The sequence below is a fragment of the Salvelinus namaycush genome, chromosome 6, assembly GCF_016432855.1.
Source record: "Salvelinus namaycush isolate Seneca chromosome 6, SaNama_1.0, whole genome shotgun sequence".
NCBI lineage: Eukaryota > Metazoa > Chordata > Actinopteri > Salmoniformes > Salmonidae > Salvelinus > Salvelinus namaycush.
This window is the reverse complement of record NC_052312.1, coordinates 20380106-20400456: the sequence shown is the minus strand read 5'-3', so window position 1 is coordinate 20400456 and position 20351 is coordinate 20380106. Positions and strand designations below refer to the sequence as shown.

The following is a 20351-nucleotide window of genomic DNA, read 5'->3' as shown; positions in this document are numbered from 1 at the left end:
TTCGTTTTTAAAAGAAGTTGAGTAAATAAAGCCGGATACAAATATGGTCACTTTTTTGCTTTCTTGAGTAAGGCAGGTCCAAAATGCAGGTGTTTCAGCCTAGCTCAGTGCTTTCTGGGGTAGCCAGCGGAAAAAACAGAGCGTAGGGGTTGGTAATATTATCTAGTTGCGCTGTGATTGGCTCACTACATCACCGGACACTACATCACCAGACACTACATCACTGCAAAGTCTACAGGGAGAGCTCAAAATATCAAGTGCTGCTATAGATTTTGGCAGTGGTGGAAAAAGTACCCAATCATCATACACTGCTCAAAAAAATAAAGGGAACACTTAAACAACACAATGTAACTCCAAGTCAATCACACTTCTGTGAAATCAAACTGTCCACTTAGGAAGCAACACTGATTGACAATAAATTTCACATGCTGTTGTGCAAATGGAATAGACAACAGGTGGAAATTATAGGCAATTAGCAAGACACCCCCAATAAAGGAGTGGTTCTGCAGGTGGTGACCACAGACCACTTCTCAGTTCCTATGCTTCCTGGCTGATGTTTTGGTCACTTTTGAATGCTGGCGGTGCTTTCACTCTAGTGGTAGCATGAGACGGAGTCTACAACCCACACAAGTGGCTCAGGTAGTGCAGCTCATCCAGGATGGCACATCAATGCGAGCTGTGGCAAGAAGGTTTGCTGTGTCTGTCAGCGTAGTGTCCAGAGCATGGAGGCGCTACCAGGAGACAGGCCAGTACATCAGGAGACGTGAAGGAGGCCGTAGGAGGGCAACAACCCAGCAGCAGGACCGCTACCTCCGCCTTTGTGCAAGGAGGAGCAGGAGGAGCACTGCCAGAGCCCTGCAAAATGACCTCCAGCAGGCCACAAATGTGCATGTGTCTGCTCAAACGGTCAGAAACAGACTCCATGAGGGTGGTATGAGGGCCCGACGTCCACAGGTGGGGGTTGTGCTTACAGCCCAACACCGTGCAGGACATTTGGCATTTGCCAGAGAACACCAAGATTGGCAAATTCGCCACTGGCGCCCTGTGCTCTTCACAGATGAAAGCAGGTTCACACTGAGCACGTGACAGAGTCTGGAGATGCCGTGGAGAACGTTCTGCTGCCTGCAACATCCTCTACAATGACCGGTTTGGAGGTGGGTCAGTCATGGTGTGGGGTGGCATTTCTTTGGGGGGCCGCACAGCCCTCCATGTGCTCGCCAGAGGTAGCCTGACTGCCATTAGGTACCGAGATGAGATCCTCAGACCCCTTGTGAGACCATATGCTGGTGCGGTTGACCCTGGGTTCCTCCTAATGCAAGACAATGCTAGACCTCATGTGGCTGGAGTGTGTCAGCAGTTCCTGCAAGAGGAAGGCATTGATGCTATGGACTGGCCCGCCCGTTCCCCAGACCTGAATCCAATTGAGCACATCTGGGACATCATGTCTCGCTCCATCCACCAACGCCACGTTGCACCACAGACTGTCCAGGAGTTGGCGGATGCTTTAGTCCAGGTCTGGGAGGAGATCCCTCAGGAGACCATCCGCCACCTCATCAGGAGCATGCCCAGGCGTTGTAGGGAGGTCATACAGGCACGTGGAGGCCACACACACTACTGAGCCTCATTTTGACTTGTTTTAAGGACATTACATCAGTTGGATCAGCCTGTAGTGTGGTTTTCCACTTTAATTTTGAGTGTGACTCCAAATCCAGACCTCCATGGGTTGATAAATTTGATTTCCATTGATCATTTTTGTGTGATTTTGTTGTCAGCACATTCAACTATGTAAAGAAAAAAGTATTTAATAAGAATATTTCATTCATTCAGATCTAGGATGTGTTATTTTAGTGTTCCCTTTATTTTTTTGAGCAGTGTACTTTAGTAAAAGTAAAGATATCTTAATAGAAAATGACTCAAGTAAAAGTGAAAGTCACCCAGTAAAATACTACTTGAGTAAAAGTCTAAAAGTATTTCGTTTTAAATTTACTTAAGTGTCAAAAGTAAATAATATTGCTAAAATATACTTAAAAACTTATTTGGGATCAGTGTCCCTTCCACGGGGCAGTTGAGCTAATGTAGGCTAAGGCGATTAGCATGAGGCTGTAAGTAACCAGAACATTTCCCAGGACAGACATATCTGATATTGGCAGAAAGCTTAAATCCTTGTTAATCTATCTGCACTGTCCAATTTACAGTAGCTATTACAGTGAAAGAATACCATGCTATTGTTTGAGGAGAGTGCACCATTTTGAACATGAAAGTTATTAATAAACAAATTAGGCACATTTGGGCAGTCTTGATACAAAATTTTGAACAGAAATGCAATGGTTCATTGGATCAGTATAAAACTTTGCACATCCACCGCTGCCATCTAGTGGCCAACATCTAAATTGCAACTGGGCTGGAATAATACATTATGGCCTTTCTCTTGCATTTCAAAGATGATGGTACGAAACAAATACAAAAGAACGTTTTTTTTTTTTTTTATGTTCTTTTACCAGATCTATTGTGTTATATTCTACTACATTCCTTTCACATTTCCACAAACTTCAAAGTGTTTCCTTTCAAATGGTACCAAGAATATGCATATCCTTGCTTCAGGGCCTGACCTACAGCCAGTTAGATTTGGGCATGTAATTTTAAGCAAAAATTGAAAAAACGGGACGAATTCTTTTAAGTATCAAAAGTAAAAGTATGAATCATTTCGAATTCCTTACAGCACAATGTTCTTGTTTTTTTTAAATTTACAGATAGCCAGGGGCACACTCCAACACTCGTGTTTTTACAAACGAAGCATTTGTGTTTAGTGAGTCCGCCAGATCAGAGTTAGTAGGGATGACCAGGGATGTTCTCTTGATAAGTGTGAATTGGACCATTTTCTGTCCTGCTAAGCATTCAAAAAGTAATGAGTACTTTTGGGGGTCAGGGACAATATATGGAGTAAAATGTAAATAATTTTCATTAGCAATGTACTGAAGTAAAAGTAAAAGTTGTCAAAAATATAAATAGTAAAGTACAGACACCCCAAAATTTTGGGTGCTGGGTGCTGCCATAGATTTACATTAGAAGTACCCATCTAAGAAGGCTCAAGGTCATTGGCCACAGATAAAATGACTTAAAATCACATTATACAGTGACATCGGAAAGTATTCAGACCCCTTGACCTTTTCCACATTTTGTTACGTTACAGTCTTATTCTAAAATGGATTAAATAAAAATACAAATGCTCAGCAATCTACATATAATACCCCATAATGACAAAGTGAAAACAGGTTTTCAGAAAATGTTGCACATTTATAAAAGAAAAAAGAAATACCTTATTTATATCAGTATTCAGACCCTTTGCTATGAGACTCGAAATTGAGCTCAGGTGCATTCTGTTTTCATTGATGATCCTTGAGATGTTTCTACAACTTCATTGGAGTCCCCCTGTGGTAAATTAAATTGATTGGACATGATTTGGAAAGGTACACACCGGTCTATATAAGGTCCCACAATTGACAGTGCATGTCAGAGCAAAAACCAAGCCATGAGGTTGAAGGAATTGTCCATAGAGCTCCAAGACAGTATTGTGTTGAGGCACAGATCTGTGGAAGGGTACCAAAAAATGTCTGCAGCATTGAAGGTCCCCAAGAACACAGTGGCCTCCATCATTCTTAAATGGAAGAAGTTTGGAACCACCAAGACTCTTAAGAGCTTGCCGCTCGGCCAAACTGCGCAATCGGGGGATAAGGACCTTGGTCAGGGAGGTGACCAAGACCCCGATGGTCACTCTGACAGAGCTGTAGATTTCTTCTGTGGAGATGAGAGAACCTTCCAGAAGGACAACCATCTCTGCAGCACTCCACCAATCAGGCCTTTATGGTAGATTGGCCAGATGGAAGCCACTCCTCAGAAAAAAAGCACATGACAGCCTACTTGGAGTTTGCCAAAAGGCACCTGAAGACTCTCAGACCATGAGAAACACGATTCTCTGGTCTGATGAAACCAAGATTGAACTCTTTGGCCTGAATGCCAAGTGTCACGTCTGGAGGAAACCTGGCACCATCCCTACGGTGAAGCATGGTGGTGGCAGCATCATGCTGTGGGGATATTTTTCAGCGGCAGGGACTGGGAGACTAGTCAGGATCGAGGCAAAGCTGAACGGAGCAAAGTACAGAGAGATCCTTAATGAAAACTTGCTCCAGAGCGCTCAGGACCTCAGACTGGTGCGAAGACTGGACCTCAGGAGTGGCTTCGGGACAAGTCTCTGAATGTCCTTGAGTGGCCTAGCCAGAGCCTGGACTTGAAGCCGATCGAACGTCACTGAAGAGACCTGAAAATAGCTGTGCAGCAACGCTCCCCATCCAACCTGACAGAGCTTGAGAGGATCTGCAGAGAAGAATGGGAGAAACTCCCCAAATACATGTGTGCCAAGCTTGTAGCGTCATACCCAAGAAGACTCAAGGCTGTAATCGCTGCCAAAGGTGCTTCAACAAAGTACTGAGTAAAGGGTCTGAATACTTTTGTAAATGTGATATTTCATTTTTATTTTATTTTGATAAATTAGCAAAAAATTCGTAACTTGTTTTTCCTTTGTCATTATAGGGTATTGTGTGTAGATTGATGAGGGGGGGGGGGAACTATTTAGAATAAGGCTGTAACCTAAGAACATTTGGAAAAAGTCAAGGGGTCTGAATACTTTCCGAAGGCACTGTATCTACCGTAGCTTTGAGTGGACTGATCATGTCAACATCATACTTTCAAAATCTTAGGTAACAAGCTAGACAAGTAGTCATCATCATGAATCAAGTCAACATTCTACTGACAAATCCATTTCAATCCTTGTCATATGAAGAGAAAGTATAGGTAAAACATATCAGTGCTCATCTGTCATTGGACATAAACATTACACAACAAATTGGAAAAAGCCAATTCGACAATGAAGGATTTGGAAGGAATCAGTGGCTAACTGCAAGTGTTGCACAGCAATCACTAGCCTGCTATTCAGTGGAGAGGGTGTGTGATCCAAGTCTGGGTTTAAGGGTCTCTTTTCCAAGCTTAAAAGGATATACATTCACATGCAACACCATGGGCCAGAAAAGGTTGAATACATTGGCCATGCTGTCAATCCAGCATGACTTCTGCCGCGTTCAAAACAACTGGAAACTCGGGACTGGGAAATCTCAGACTTCAGTGAGTTAAAGACAACTGGAAACTCTGAAAAATATTAGCTCCGACTAGGAAAATATGTTTTGAACGGTCATCCAACTCAGAATTCCAAGTTGGGAACTCGGGCCTCTTTCTAGAGCACCGACCTGAAGATCACTGACGTCATGATTCAACCTTGTTTTTTCCTGAGATCCCACTTGTTTTGACAACACCTTAAATCCAGTAAAAGATGAAGTTTGACAAAATGTGCCCACAAGTAGGACCGCCACGCCACCGACAAGGTGAGTCCAAAAATGTATTGTATGCTGCTGCATAAATTATTTAATATACCAGGGAGATATGTATACTGTAGCTAAGAAAGTAATACTAAGTGTATGTTGTGTAGTAAGCTGTTAGTAGCCCATGTGCCTCACCCTGATAATTTGTTCCCTTTACCCCTCATAACTTAGCCTATTGTTCAGACTTGGTGGTGCACATGAAGCCTATTGCCTGTTTTAGAGAAATTTCATTGTCTGCTTCTCTGATCCCTTTATTTATCCTACGGTTCTGACTTGGTGTACAGGTAGAATACTGTAAGAATGGCCCATGCTCTGAATTTTGTCACTGTACATTTCAAAAGTGCTGTGTAAATAGTTATAGTGACTACGTCCGTCTTTGCTCGCTCATTGTCTTAATCGAATTGCCTCTTATTCGCTCATCGTTCCCTTCTGCCACAGTTTGTCCATCTCAATTGTCAGTAGAAACCACATTTGTTTAAGGAAATCAGCCATTTCAGCTATGCTTTTTAAAAAGACAGTAAATGAGGCTGAATGATCTGTTTCGCTGCCAGACAATGCTCCACTGATAGCCAGGTGTAGCGGTGGTAAGGATTCACTCCATGGTGCTGGAAAGAAAGCTCTGCTTTTAACGCCTACATAAAGCTGTCCCAACAGTTTGTGGGCACCGTTTGTCACCGTTATAGTGCAATTAATGTATTGTTTAGTGTTGTGGCTTTGCTGGCATGCATCAACATTTTTGGGGGGGGATATTGGGTCAAGACTTTATTTTCCTTATTATTATCATCATCATTAAATAACCTACCTAAGATGTCATGAGACTTGTAAACTACATAGAATTGCATAAAATTAGCTTCAAAACAAGTCCTTCAAATTAAACAAAATCATGCTGGTGTTATATTTAATATAGGCTATCTTAATAAACAATAATAATGAAGAAAGGGGGGCGGGGGCGAGGAAAGGTGGAAAATAAATGGAGCTAGGCAAGGAGGAAAGGAAAGGGAGCAAGGAAAGCAATATAGGAAAGAAAAGGAGGAGTTCACATGAATGTGGTAGGGATTAACCACTGCCAGTAGAGCGGGAAGGAAAGGGAGCTAGGAAATGAGAAAAGGAATCTAGGAAAGAAAAGGAGTTCACATGCCGGTGGTACGGATTAACCACCGCCAGTAGATGGCGATAGTATTGGCTTTAGTGACAGACTAATTTTAGCAACAGGATGTAGCTGGATACTATTGTTAAAACTATTGCTGAAACTCTGGACCTGATGGGAACTGTTTCAGCAGACGATGTTTCCCCATACCCTCAAACAGCTTCCACCCCTTATCCACACACATCTGGGCCAAGTTCATTAGCCAAACGTTGTCGAACGTTGCAGATAGGAAATGCCATCAGTAGAGCCAACATGATTCCTTGTTCTCCATGTCCAAAAAGCACATTTGTTATAGATAGCCTAACATTATTTCTAACAGTTCCAAAACGTTGTCCTGCTGAACGCGCCCCTGGTTAAGCCCCCAATTCCAGTTCTAGACATGACCTACTATAAATGAGACATATGACCAAATTTGGCGTGGAGTTTGTGAGAAAGTGAGGGGATTCGATTAATCTGTCCCGGGCGCCTGGATGGGTGTGTTTTGCACACAGTGAATGTTGATTGCCTTCGTTTAGGAACCGGGCTGCCACACGGGCGTGAGCCAGGTGCCCCGTTTAAAGCCCATGATGAAGTCGGCTCAAAACAAAAGTGACATAATTAAGCACGTGGAGAATGAGTATGATTTTCTGTGTTTTCACATGCAAAAGTGATTGTGTTTGATAAAAACGCATTATTTGCCTTCCCAATAAAAACTAGTTTGAAAATTCAAATATATACGTGTGTGTGTGTGTATATATATATATATATATATATATATATATATATATATATATATATATATATATATATATTATGGGAAAGAGCTGTATCTTCCTGGACGATGCACCATGCTGACTGTTCGATTTGAGAAGGGCGCCAGCTATAGACCGTTGCCCCGCGGTTCAGCATAATCGAACTCGCCCAGTTCTTCTCTGAGCTACAGGTAACTACCAACATAAAGGAAACATCCACATAAAGTGTCACAATGAGGCATTGGGCCACCACGAGCCAGAACAGCTTCAATGCACCTTAGCATATATTCTACAAGTGTCGAACTCTATTGCAAGGATGCGACACCATTCTTCCACGTGAAATTCTATAATTTGGTGTTTGTTGATGGTGGTGGAAAATGCTGTCCAATCACCACTCCAGAATCTCCCATAATTGGGTTGAGATCTGGTGACGGACACAGCCATGGCATATGGTTTACATCATTTTCATGCATATCAAACCATTCAGTGATATCTCGTGTCCTGTGGATGGAGGCATTATCTTCCCATGGGGGCATAGCCATGGTAGTCAAAATAATGACCTGCCCAGCATTCTATACATGACCCTAAGCATAATGGGATATAAAATTCTTATTTAAATGAGGAACCACCCACTTGTGTGGAAGCACTTGCTTTCAATATGCATTGTATCCAGTGGTGTAAATTACTTCAGTAAAAATACTTTAAAGTCGTTTTTTGGGGTGTCTGTACCCGACTTTACTATTTATATTTTTGATGACTTTTACTTTTACCTCACTACATTCCTGAAGAAAATAATGTACTTTTTACTCCATACATTTTCCCTGACACCCAAAAGTACTCATTACATTTTGAATGCTTGACAGGACAGAAACATTGTATAATTCACGCATCCCTGGTCATCCCTACTGCATCTGATCTGGCGGACTCATTAAACACATGCGTTGTTTGTAAATTATGTTGGAGTGTTCCCCTGGTTATCCCTAAAAAAATTAAAACAAAAAAATTGTGCCGACTGGTTAGCTTAATATAAGGAATTTGAAATTATTTATACTTTTACCTTTGATACTTAAGTATATTTTAGCAATTACATTTACTTTTGGTACTTAAGTATATTTGAAACCAAATACTTTTTTACTTTTACTCCAGTAGGATTTTACTGGGTGACTTTACTTGAGTCATTTTCTATTAAGGTATCTTTACTTTTACTCAAGTATGACAATTGGGTACTTTTTCCACCACTGGTTGTATCCCTAATTTAGTCAAGTGTTTCCATTATTTTGCCAGTTACCTATAGACGAAGTGGTCGCGAGCGTAAAAGTGCGCGCCCCGGCTCCAAAACGGTAACAGGAAGGAAGAAGACCATGCGAGATCAGAGGTAAGAATAACCGTTATTCTTTAAAATGCTATTTTTATTCCAGTGAAGTCTAGACGAGAAAGAAGGTACAGAAAATACCGTTACTTTCTATTTTTAGTCCAATGAGAATGCCTCAGATACCATAGCATTAATCTATTTAGGTGCTGTGCGTCGCGTCGGCCACAGCCCTTACGCTTGTGCACTCACTCACTCATCATTGATGATCTGAATGTGTTGGAAATACCATCAACAAGTCTGGTCATGCTTTGATGAACTTTTCTCCTCATGTGTTTCAGTTTGAACATCCTGCCAATATTGGAATAATTTAATTTAAATTCTAAATAAAACATTCATAGGGAATTTCTCACTGGCATGAAAAAATAACAATAAAACCAGCACTCTCCTGCTAAGAATATTGTAATACTTCCTTTTCAAGAGAGAGACTTGGGCACGTACCATAACTGCACCCATCACATCCTCCTAACCCCCATTTCCCCTCAGTTTATTTTTGTTCCCCAGCCTCTAGATGTGAGTAACTAGGCCCCCATCTAAAAGAGAAATGGAATATGGTATTGACAATGTGGGCCAGCTTCCCAGACACAGATTCATCCTAGTCCTGGACTCGTCTAGGAGTAGCCTTGGTCAAATCTGGGTCCAGTAAACAAGCCCAAGGTTTGTTTAACCCAGTTTTATATCACAAACTTGTCATTTCCATGTGGACTAGGTCTACGGTACAGTAGGCTAGTAGTATCTGGGCCCCTGTAGATGTGAAATGGAGACATTAGTTCAGCTTCCTGTTTTTCTTCCTCGGCCAGAGAGGAACGGAGGCTCTTTAAAGCAAAAAATATATTCAGACTCAGTAAAGAAGTACTTAAAGTAACAAAGCCTTAAAGAAGCCGGGTTTAGAGCTTGACACACTGAAGAGGAAGTCAATGCGTTACTGACAAGCATATGATGAGGATGACAGTGTACCTTGCATTCAGTTCATGAGTATATTAAATATGAGTCCGTGTAGGGAATAGGGTACCATTTGGGATAGGGAATAGGGTACCATTTGGGATGCCGACCATGTCTCGAAGTCTTAGGATCTTAGCTTTGGCCCAATGAAAAGGGATGATGATGCTGTGTGACTGACAGTGAACACCAATGCCAATAGAGAGCGACGACGTCAAGGAGGAAATGCCTTCTCAGTTCAGTCTGAATTCACTGTTTTTTTATTTCCTCATTACTGTGTGCATACTCCCTAGTACAAGTCACAGCTAGAATAGATTTTTCTCTCTGACTGCTATATCTTTCTTAGTGTGAGGAGAAGTGGGCCACATTTTATTTGGATAGTCCGTGTAATCCATCTGTAGATGCTTTACAGATGGTCATACTGTACTATCAACAATATCTGTTGATAAGGGTTAGGGTTAGTAGATAGTTAGCTGAAATCTTTCTGATAGAGCATCTACAGATGGATTACCCAAATAAAGTGTTACCGATAAGTGTAACCTACTGGAGGAGTATAACATGTGACCAGGAGGGGGGGGGGGGGGGGGGGGGGTGGTAATCAATTAGTAGGCCTAACAACCATAAAGAGCTGGGTTGGACAAAAATGTATTTGTGCACACCGTAGCGAAAACATTTTACACCATAGTGAAAGGTTTTGCACTGGTTAGGGGTGTATTCATTCCGCCGATTCTGATGTGAAACGTTTCTTAAACGGAAGCAAACAAAACAGGGAGGGACTTACCTGAATTTGTCTCATAGAAACTCAATTTTTTGTTTAAAAAAATGTATTGAATATTAAAACATACAATCTACCTGCAGTGAAGCCGCTCAACATTTACGTTACATTCAGTCATCTATCAGACACTCCCATCCAGAGCGACCCACAGGAGCAACCAGGGTCAAGCACCCCGCCAAAGGGCACGTCGACAGATCTCCCACCAAGTTAAATCGGGAACCCGAACCAGCAACCTATTGGCCCAAGCGCCCAACTTGCCAGGCTCTGCAATGCTTGTTTGAACAAGAGATACTTTGAACAAGGTTTAATTTTCAATTAATCGAAAATGAGACGTGGCAATCTGCACAAAGGCAATTTTTAAACAAGGGATGAGTTTTTCTTAGTAATCTGCTTGAGAACCATTTTGGGTTCAAGTAAAACATCAAGTAAAAGTGAAGCTTTTAGAGGTTTAGAGCTTTTATATTTAATCTCAGCCCACCCAGTTCATATTCATTATATAGATGGGCACGCTTTATCTTGTCTGGTTTAGCATCCCAGATAAAGCAAAATATTTTTTGCTTATATGATTTGAAAAACAAATCATCTGGGGTAGGCAAGGCCATAAGTAAGTGAAGTAAACTAAGATATGACTAAGGAGTTAATCAGTGTAATTTTTTTCCGTAAATAGACAGGTATTTACTTTTCCATGGTTGCAGGAGCTTGTCTATTTTTATTAGTTTTCTATTGAAATTCATTGTGGAGAGCTCATTTATATATTTTGTTTACTTCACCATCAGATATTGTATAGGTAAATTGCAGGGTCATGAAAAAGCTGTATTTTAAAGATCCAATACTTAATATGGATCTTTAAATTATACTGAATAAAAATATAATCACTACATGTAATGTGTTGGTTCCATGTTTCATAACCTGAAATAAAAAGTCCCCGAAATGTCCCATACGTACAAAAAAAAAACGTATTTCTCTCAATTTGTTAGCATGTATTGTCATAGTGAATACATTTCTCTCATGCATTTAAACTTAGAACTGCGAGCCATGTTGATGTAATGTGTGTACTTAAACTAGGAGAGCATGTAATCAGGCATCTCTCTGGGGAGGGAGGGACATGTAGAGAAGAAGTGACTGGGAACCATTTTCAAGAAATGCTCTCATGTATGTAGAACTGAGAGTCATGTTAATGGTTTCAGTTTCACAATTTCACAATGGTTTTTATTTATTTATTAATTGGGATGTACTGTGATTTGCCTGGCCCCTAAATCTTGCTTTGTTTCTTTCTTTCCTTGCAGAACCCTGGATGAGAACAGGACAAGTTCAGAGTCTTTTAATTGTATCTGAGGAAGGGCTCAGAACATTAACTATTACGGTGTTCAGCTATATTACAGTACATATTCCCCACTCCCCTGTATAACTTGACAGTATAACACCTCCCACCATGCCATTGATTGTGCTGCCCACCTCCCAGCTTCTGTGGGTGCGTGTGGCTGCCCAGTTGTTCTCCTGCGTGGCCTTCAGTGTGGTGGCCCACGGGGCCTCTCTCTCCCACGGGTTAGCAGACTGGTGTGTGTTCTGCTGGGCCTTCAGCTTCTCCGTGACCCTGCTGGTACTGCTGGTGGAGCACTTTGGCCTCCAGGCCCGAGCCCCTGTCTCCTGGAAAAACTTTCCCATCACCATGGCCTGCTACGCCACCCTGCTCTGCTTCTCCGCCTCTGTCATCTTCCCTGTCTACTTCCTCAAGGGCCAGCAGAACCACGGGGAGGCCCGGGACAGACGCATCGCCTCCACCGTCTTCTCCTGCCTGGCCACCGTGGCCTACCTGTGGGAGGTGACCCTGACGCGGGCGCGGCCGGGCGAGGTGTCGGGCTACATGGCCACGGCTCCAGGCCTGCTCAAGGTGTGCCAGACCTTCGTGGCCTGCATCATCTTCCTGCTGGTCAGCGACCCGGTGTCGTACGATCATCACGCAGCGCTCAAGTGGTGCATGGCGGTCTACTGTGTCTGTTTCATCCTGTCGGCGGCCGTGGTGGTGCTGTGTGTCGGGGAGTGTACCGGCTTTCTCCCGTTCCCCTTCGCACGCTTCCTGTCAGCCTATGGCCTGCTGGCTGTTGTCATGTACCTGACTGCCACCATCATCTGGCCCGTGTTCCAGTTCGACAAGAGTTACAGCCACACCCAAACCCGTCAGCAGCCAACACTGTTGACGGTTGCAGTTCTCACCGCTCTCAACTTCCTGCTCTACCTGGCAGACCTGGCATACTCTGCACGCCTGGTGTTTGTCAGTGTGTGAGGGAGGAGGGGGAGAGAGAGGAAGGGAAGGAGAGGGAGGTGGGACAAAAACTACTGTGTAAAATTCGTTCAGTTGTGAAAGTTTTTCTGCGTTGCCTTTATCTTCAACAAGCACCTCTTCAAAGGGGGTGACACTCTAGACCCAAACTGTTATAGATCTATATCCATCCTGCCCTGCCTTTCTAAAGTCTTCGAAAGCCAAGTTAATAAATAGATCACTGACCATTTCGAATCCCACTGTACCTTCTCCGCTGTGCAATCCGGTTTCCGAGCTGGTCACGGGTGCACCTCAGCCACGGTCAAGGTACTAAGCAATATCATAACCGCCATTGATAAGACAGTACTGTGCAGCCGTCTTCATCGACCTGGCCAAGGCTTTTGACTCTGTCAATCACCACATTCTTATCGGCAGACTCAACAGCCTTGGTTTCTCAAATGACTGCCTCGTCTCGTTCACCAACTACTTCTCAGGCCGAGTTCAGTGTGTCAAATCGGAGAGCCTGTTGTCCGGAACTCTGGCAGTCTCTAGGGGGGTACCACAGGGTTTAATTCTCGGGCCGACTCTTTTCTCTGTATACATCAACGATGTCGCTCTTGCTGCGGGTGATTCCCTGATCCACCTCTAAGCAGACGACACCATTCTGTATACATCTGCCCCTTCTTTGGACACTGTGTTTACTAACTTCCAAACGAGCTTCAATGCCATACAACACGCCTTCCGTGGCCTCCAACTGCTCTTAAACGCTAGTAAAACCAAATGCATGCTTTTCAACCGTTCGCTACCGCACCCGCCCGCCCGACTAGCATCACTACTCTGGACGGTTCTGACTTAGAATATGTGGACAACTACAAAGTACAGTCTGGCTAGACTGTAAACTCTCCTTCCAGACTCATATTAAACATCTCCAATCCAAAATTAAATATAGAATAGGGTTCCAATTCGCAACAAAGCCTCGTTCACTCACGCCGCAAAACATACCCTCGTAAAACTGACTATCCTACCGATCCTCGACTTCGGCGATGTAATTTACAAAATAGCTTCCAACACTCTACTCAGCAAACTGGATGCAGTCTATCACAGTGCCATCCGTTTTGTCACCAAAGCCCCTTATACCACCCACCACTGCGACCTGTATGCTCTAGTCGGCTGGCCCTCGCTACATATTCGTCGCCAGACCCACTGGCTCCAGGTCATCAATGAGTCTTTGCTAGGTAAAGCTCCCACTTATCTCAGCTCACTGGTCACGATAACAACACCCACCCGTAGCACGCGCTCCAGCAGGTATATCTCACTGATCATCCCCAAAGCCAACACCTACTTTGGCAGCCTTTCCTTCCAGTTCTCTGCTGCCAATGACTGGAACGAATTGCAAAAATTGCTGAAGCTGGAGACGTATATTTCCCTCACTAACTTTAAACATCAGCTATCTGAGCAGCTAACCGATCGCTGCAGCTGCACATAGCCCATCTGTAAATAGCCCAACCAACTACCTACCTAATCCCCATATTGTTTTTATTTACCTTTCTGCTCTTTTGTACACCAGTATTTCTACTTGCACATCATCATCTGCTCATCTATCACTCCAGTGTTAATTTGCTAAATTGTAATTAATACGCTACTATGGCCAATTTATTGCCTTACCACCTCACGCCATTTGCACACACTGTATATAGACATACTTTTTTTCTTATTGTGTTATTGACTGTACGCTTGTTTATCCCATGTGTAACTCTGTGTTTGTGTCGCTTTGCTTTATCTTGGCCAGGTCGCAGTTGTAAAAGAGAACAAGAGAACTAGCTTTACTGGTTAAATAAAGGTGAAATAAAAAAAGCAAATGAAAAGACTATTTGTCTTTATTGTATCATATGGGCTACAGTCGGGCTGATACAAAACAGGTCAAACAAATAAATGCTGCAATGTGGCTAGAACTGCACCACCAGGGGCATATTTCACAAATGTCACCGATGTATTTCATGACATGGGTTATTGTTAGATGATTGATTGCAAACAAACTTGATGCTTTGGCATCACCCTGCAGAAGAGTTTGTCACAGTAGCAATGTAACATTGCAACAGCACAGGCATTTTGAAAATAAATGTTTGAACCAATGTATCTGTGACCTCAGAGTCAGAGTGTCTGGTTAAAGTGCTACTGTATTTCTTCTATAAATAAACTCTGTTTTATATCATATTTTATTCCTTGAGTGTTTATGCTAAAAGACAAACTACAGTGAGCTCAAAGTATTGGGACAGTGACCATTTTTGTTGTTGTTTTGGCTCTACTCCAGCATCTTTGATTTGAAATGATACAATGGACTGAGGTTAAAGTGCAGACTCAGCTTTAATTTGAGGGCATTTTCATCCATATCTGGTGAACTGTTTAGAAAGTACAGTACTTTTTGTACATTGTCCACCCCCCCCCCCCCCCCATTTTAGGGGACCAAAAGTACTGGGACAAATTCACTTATGAATTTAAAGTAGTCAAAAGTTTAGTATTTGCTCCCGTAGTCCTAACACGCAATGATTACATCAAGCTTGTGAGTCTACAAACTTGCTGGATGCATTTGTCACTTTTATTGTAAATGAGTATAGAATATGTTTCTAAACACTTTCTAAACACTGCATTAATGTGGATGCTACCATGATTACGGATAATCCTGAATGAGTTGTGAATTATGATGAGTGAGAAAGTTAGAGGCATCAATATCATACCCCACAAAAAAAGCTAACCTCCCCTGTTATTGTAAGGTTAGCATGTCTTGGGGGAATGCTATTTGTGCGTCTGTAACTCTCACTCATTGTTATTCACGATTCATTCAAGGCTATCCGTGATCATGGTAACATTGCATCATTTCAAAGCCAAAGTGCTAGAGTCCAGAGCCAAAAAATTTATATAAATGGGCCACTGTCCCAATACTTTTGGAGCTCACTGTATGTGAGAGTCTCAGTAGTCTTGTCATCATGTAGGGTAGGTATCTTGTTAGTACTGTAAGTAATCGCTGTTGTCATTATTTATTGCTTGCTGTTTTTTGAGCAATTGGTCATGTAGTTTAGTTGATTTGTGTAGTTTTTGTTAATCAACTGAAGCACTTCTTGTTTGGCCACGACTGCGTGACACAACTCCCACACCATCATTAAATTTGCTGACGACACAACTGTGATAGGCCTGATCACCGACAACGATGAGACAGCCTATAGGGAGGAGATCAAAGAACTGGCAGTGTGGTGCCAGAACAGCAACCTCTCTCTCGATGTGAGCAAGACAAAGGAGCTGATCATGGACTACATAAAAAAGCGGGCTGAACAGGACCCCATTCACATCGACATGGCTGTAGTGGAGCGGGTTGAGAGTTTCAAGTTCCTTGGTGTCCACATCACCAACGAACTATCATGGTCCAAACACGCAAAGACAGTTGTGAAGAGGGCACGACAAAACCATTTCCTCCTCGGGAGAATAAAAATATTTGGCATGGGTCCCGAAATCCTTAAAAAGTTCGACAACTTCACCATTGAGAGCATCCTGACCGGTTGCATCACCGCCTAGTATGGCAACTACTCGGCATCTGCACGTAAGCCGCTACAGAGGGTAGTGCGTATGGCCCAGTACATCACTGGGGTCAAGCTTCCTGCCATCCAGGACACAGCGGTGTCAGAGGAAAGCACATAAAATTCTCAGACTCCAGTCATCCAAGTCATAGACTGTTTTCTCTGTTCCCGCACAGCAAGCGGTACCGGAGCGCAAAGTCTAGGACCAAAGGGCTCCTTAACAGCTTCTACCCCCAAGCCATAATAGTGCTGAACAACTTGGCCTGCTGGGGGTCAACGCCACCATAAGCCTCTCTAGCGCAATCAGTTAGGGCATTTATTCATATTAATCCGGCTAGTATGACAATGTAAATTATGTCAATCTGGCATGAAAAACCTTAGCATTTAAATGTATCTCGCTTGAAGGACAATGTTGGTCCAGTGTGTGTGTGTGTTTGTTTCTTCATGTGTGCCTATACGCCATGAAAGTGACTCGCCACTACATCATTCTTCCGGGGTCAGTCCCCTAATTATTTTGAATGAGATTGGTGATTATATATTAGATTCGTGAAAACGCAGTTGTTTAAAATATATATTTATCAAATTACATTTGTGATTGTGGCTGAATTTTTTCCTGCCAGATGCCTTTTAATAAAATGTTGCGTTGACGAACATTGCCCTACATTTCTGCCCTTTTAAGGCCATTCAAAAAGCAAACAAACGTTAGAAAACTACAGGGCTACTTACTTGGAAATGTTGCGGCACTTTCGATGCACGTTGACACAAACATTGGAACAAAGTGTTGTTGTTTCGTAAACGCCATGTACAGTTGGATGAGATCACGGATAGCCAGCGATCAAGTGTCAGGGTCAGGCACACCACAAGTCTCTGTGGCGCAATTGGTTAGCGCGTTAGACTGTTAATCTAAAGGTTGGTGGTTCGAGCCCACCCAGGGACGAGAGTATTCAGTTTGTTGTGCTCCATGATGTGAATGTGATATCCTGGACCTGTAATGAGATTACCTGTGACTTTGACCTGCTGAGGGTCAATGCCAACACAAGCCTCTCCCGTGCAATCAGTTAGCAAGTTTGACTGTCAATCTAAAGGTTAGTGCTTTGACACCACCCAGGGATGACATTTTTCAGATAGTAGCGATGTGAACCTTCCTGACTTGTAGTGATCTTCCATGAGACTTTCGCCTGCTGAGGGTCAGTACAACCACAAGTCTCTGTGGTGCAATTGGTTAGCATGTTAGCCTGTTAATTTAAAGGTTGGTGATTTGAACCCACTCAGGGTTGCTATCTTTCCATTTCTAGTGATGTGGAAAGACCTTCCTGGACTTACAGTAAGCTTGCTTTTGACCTGCTGTGTTTCCTGTTGTCACATGTGATTGGTGTGTTGTTGAACATGAAAGATGACAAGTTACTATACCTACTGGTAAAATGGCTGTCAATGGTCTCTGATCTTCTGTTACTCAATAGCTTGATCATTCTGTGGTCTCCATGGAACATATCATGTATTCATATTAATCCGGCTAGTATGACAATGTAAATTATGTCAATCTGGCATGAAAAACCTTAGCATTTAAATGTATCTCGCTTGAAGGACAATGTTGGTCCAGTGTTTGTGTGTACATGTGTGCCTATACGCCATGAAAGTGATTCGCCACTACATCATTCTTCCGGGGTCAGTCCCCTAATTATTTTGAATGAGATTGGTGATTATATATTACATTCGTGAAAACGCAGTTGTTTAAAATATATATTTATCAAATTACATTTGTGATTGTGGCTGAATTTACTCCTGCCAGATGCCTTTTAATAAAATGTTGCAGTGACGAACATTGCCCTACATTTCTGCCCTTTTAAGGCCATTCAAAAAGCGAACAAACGTTAGAAAACTACAGGGCTACTTACTTGGAAATGTTGCGGCACTTTCGATGCACGTTGACACAACCATTGGAACAAAGTGTTGTTGTTTCGTAAACGCCATGTACAGTTGGATGAGATCACGGATGGCCAGCGATCAAGTGTCAGGGTCAGGCACACCACAAGTCTCTGTGGCGCAATTGGTTAGCGCGTTAGACTGTTAATCTAAAGGTTGGTGGTTCGAGCCCACCCAGGGACGAGACTTTTCAGTTTGTTGTAGCTCCATGATGTGAATGTGACATCCTGGACCTGTAATGAGATTACCTGTGACTTTGACCTGCTGAGGGTCAATGCCAACACAAGCCTCTCTAGTGCAATCAGTTAGCTTGTTTGACTGTCAATCTAAAGGTTGGTGCTTCGACACCACCCAGGGATGACATTTTTCAGATAGTAGCGATGTGAACCTTCCTGACTTGTAGTGATCTTCCATGAGACTTTCGCCTGCTGAGGGTCAGTACAACCACAAGTCTCTGTGGTGCAATTGGTTAGCATGTTAGCCTGTTAATTTAAAGGTTGGTTTTTTTGAACCCACTCAGGGTTGCTATCTTTCCATTTCTAGTGATGTGGAAAGACCTTCCTTGACTTTACAGTAAGTTTGCTTTTGACCTGCTGTTTTTCCTGTTGTCACATGTGATTGGTGTGTTGTTGAACATGAAAGATGACAAGTTACTATACCTACTGGTAAAATGGCTGTCAATGGTCTCTGATCTTCTGTTACTCAATAGCTTATTCATTCTGTGGTCTCCATGGAACATATCATGTATTCATATTAATCCGGCTAGTATGACAATGTAAATTATGTCAATCTGGCATGAAAAACCTTAGCATTTAAATGTATCTCGCATGAAGGACAATGTTGGTCCAGTGTGTGTGTGTTTGTGTGTACATGTGTGCCTATACACCATGAAAGTGACTCGCCACTACATCATTCTTCCGGGGTCAGTCCCCTAATTATTTTGAATGAGATTGGTGATTATATATTACATTCGTGAAAACGCAGTTGTTTAAAATATATATTTATCAAATTACATTTGTGATTGTGGCTGAATTTACTCCTGCCAGATGCCTTTTAATAAAATGTTGCGTTGACGAACATTGCCCTACATTTCTGCCCTTTTAAGGCCATTCAAAAAGCGAACAAACGTTAGAAAACTACAGGGCTACTTACTTGGAAATGTTGCGGCACTTTCGATGCACGTTGACACAACCATTGGAACAAAGTGTTGTTGTTTCGTAAACGCCATGTACAGTTGGATGAGATCACGGATGGCCAGCGATCAAGTGTCAGGGTCAGGCACACCACAAGTCTCTGTGGCGCAATTGGTTAGCGCGTTAGACTGTTAATCTAAAGGTTGGTGGTTCGAGCCCACCCAGGGACGAGACTTTTCAGTTTGTTGTGCTCCATGATGTGAATGTGATATCCTGGACCTGTAATGAGATTACCTGTGACTTTGACCTGCTGAGGCTCAATGCCAACACAAGCCTCTCTCGTGCAATCAGTTAGCGAGTTTGACTGTCAATCTAAAGGTTAGTGCTTTGACACCACCCAGGGATGACATTTTTCAGATAGTAGCGATGTGAACCTTCCTGACTTGTAGTGATCTTCCATGAGACTTTCGCCAGCTGAGGGTCAGTACAACCACAAGTCTCTGTGGTGCAATTGGTTAGCATGTTAGCCTGTTAATTTAAAGGTTGGTTTTTTGAACCCACTCAGGGTTGCTATCTTTCCATTTCTAGTGATGTGGAAAGACCTTCCTTGATTTACAGTAAGTTTGCTTTTGACCTGCTGTTTTTCCTGTTGTCACATGTGATTGGTGTGTTGTTGAACATGAAAGATGACAAGTTACTATACCTACTGGTAAAATGGCTGTCAATGGTCTCTGATCTTCTGTTACTCAATAGCTTATTCATTCTGTGGTCTCCATGGAACATATCATGTATTCATATTAATCCGGCTAGTATGACAATGTAAATTATGTCAATCTGGCATGAAAAACCTTAGCATTTAAATGTATCTCGCATGAAGGACAATGTTGGTCCAGTGTGTGTGTGTTTGTGTGTACATGTGTGCCTATACACCATGAAAGTGACTCGCCACTACATCATTCTTCCGGGGTCAGTCCCCTAATTATTTTGAATGAGATTGGTGATTATATATTACATTCGTGAAAACGCAGTTGTTTAAAATATATATTTATCAAATTACATTTGTGATTGTGGCTGAA

General features: G+C 42.6%; 1 protein-coding gene and 3 non-coding genes across 4 annotated transcripts; all 4 read left to right on the top strand.

The window, feature by feature from the left end:
* Window positions 1-8612: 8612 nt before the first annotated feature.
* On the top strand, window positions 8613-12874 carry LOC120049268 (myeloid-associated differentiation marker homolog). Its single transcript, XM_038995516.1, has 2 exons — window positions 8613-8682; window positions 11677-12874. The coding sequence occupies exon 2, from the start codon at window positions 11823-11825 to the stop codon at window positions 12672-12674; it is 852 nt and encodes a 283-aa protein (XP_038851444.1). The 5' UTR covers window positions 8613-8682; window positions 11677-11822; the 3' UTR covers window positions 12675-12874.
* A 4208-nt stretch (window positions 12875-17082) lies between these two features.
* On the top strand, window positions 17083-17156 carry trnan-guu. Its single transcript has one exon. It is a non-coding gene; the product is annotated as a tRNA-Asn (tRNA).
* A 1095-nt stretch (window positions 17157-18251) lies between these two features.
* Window positions 18252-18325, top strand: trnan-guu. Its single transcript has one exon. It is a non-coding gene; the product is annotated as a tRNA-Asn (tRNA).
* Window positions 18326-19431: 1106 nt separating this feature from the next.
* On the top strand, window positions 19432-19505 carry trnan-guu. Its single transcript has one exon. It is a non-coding gene; the product is annotated as a tRNA-Asn (tRNA).
* Window positions 19506-20351: the final 846 nt, after the last annotated feature.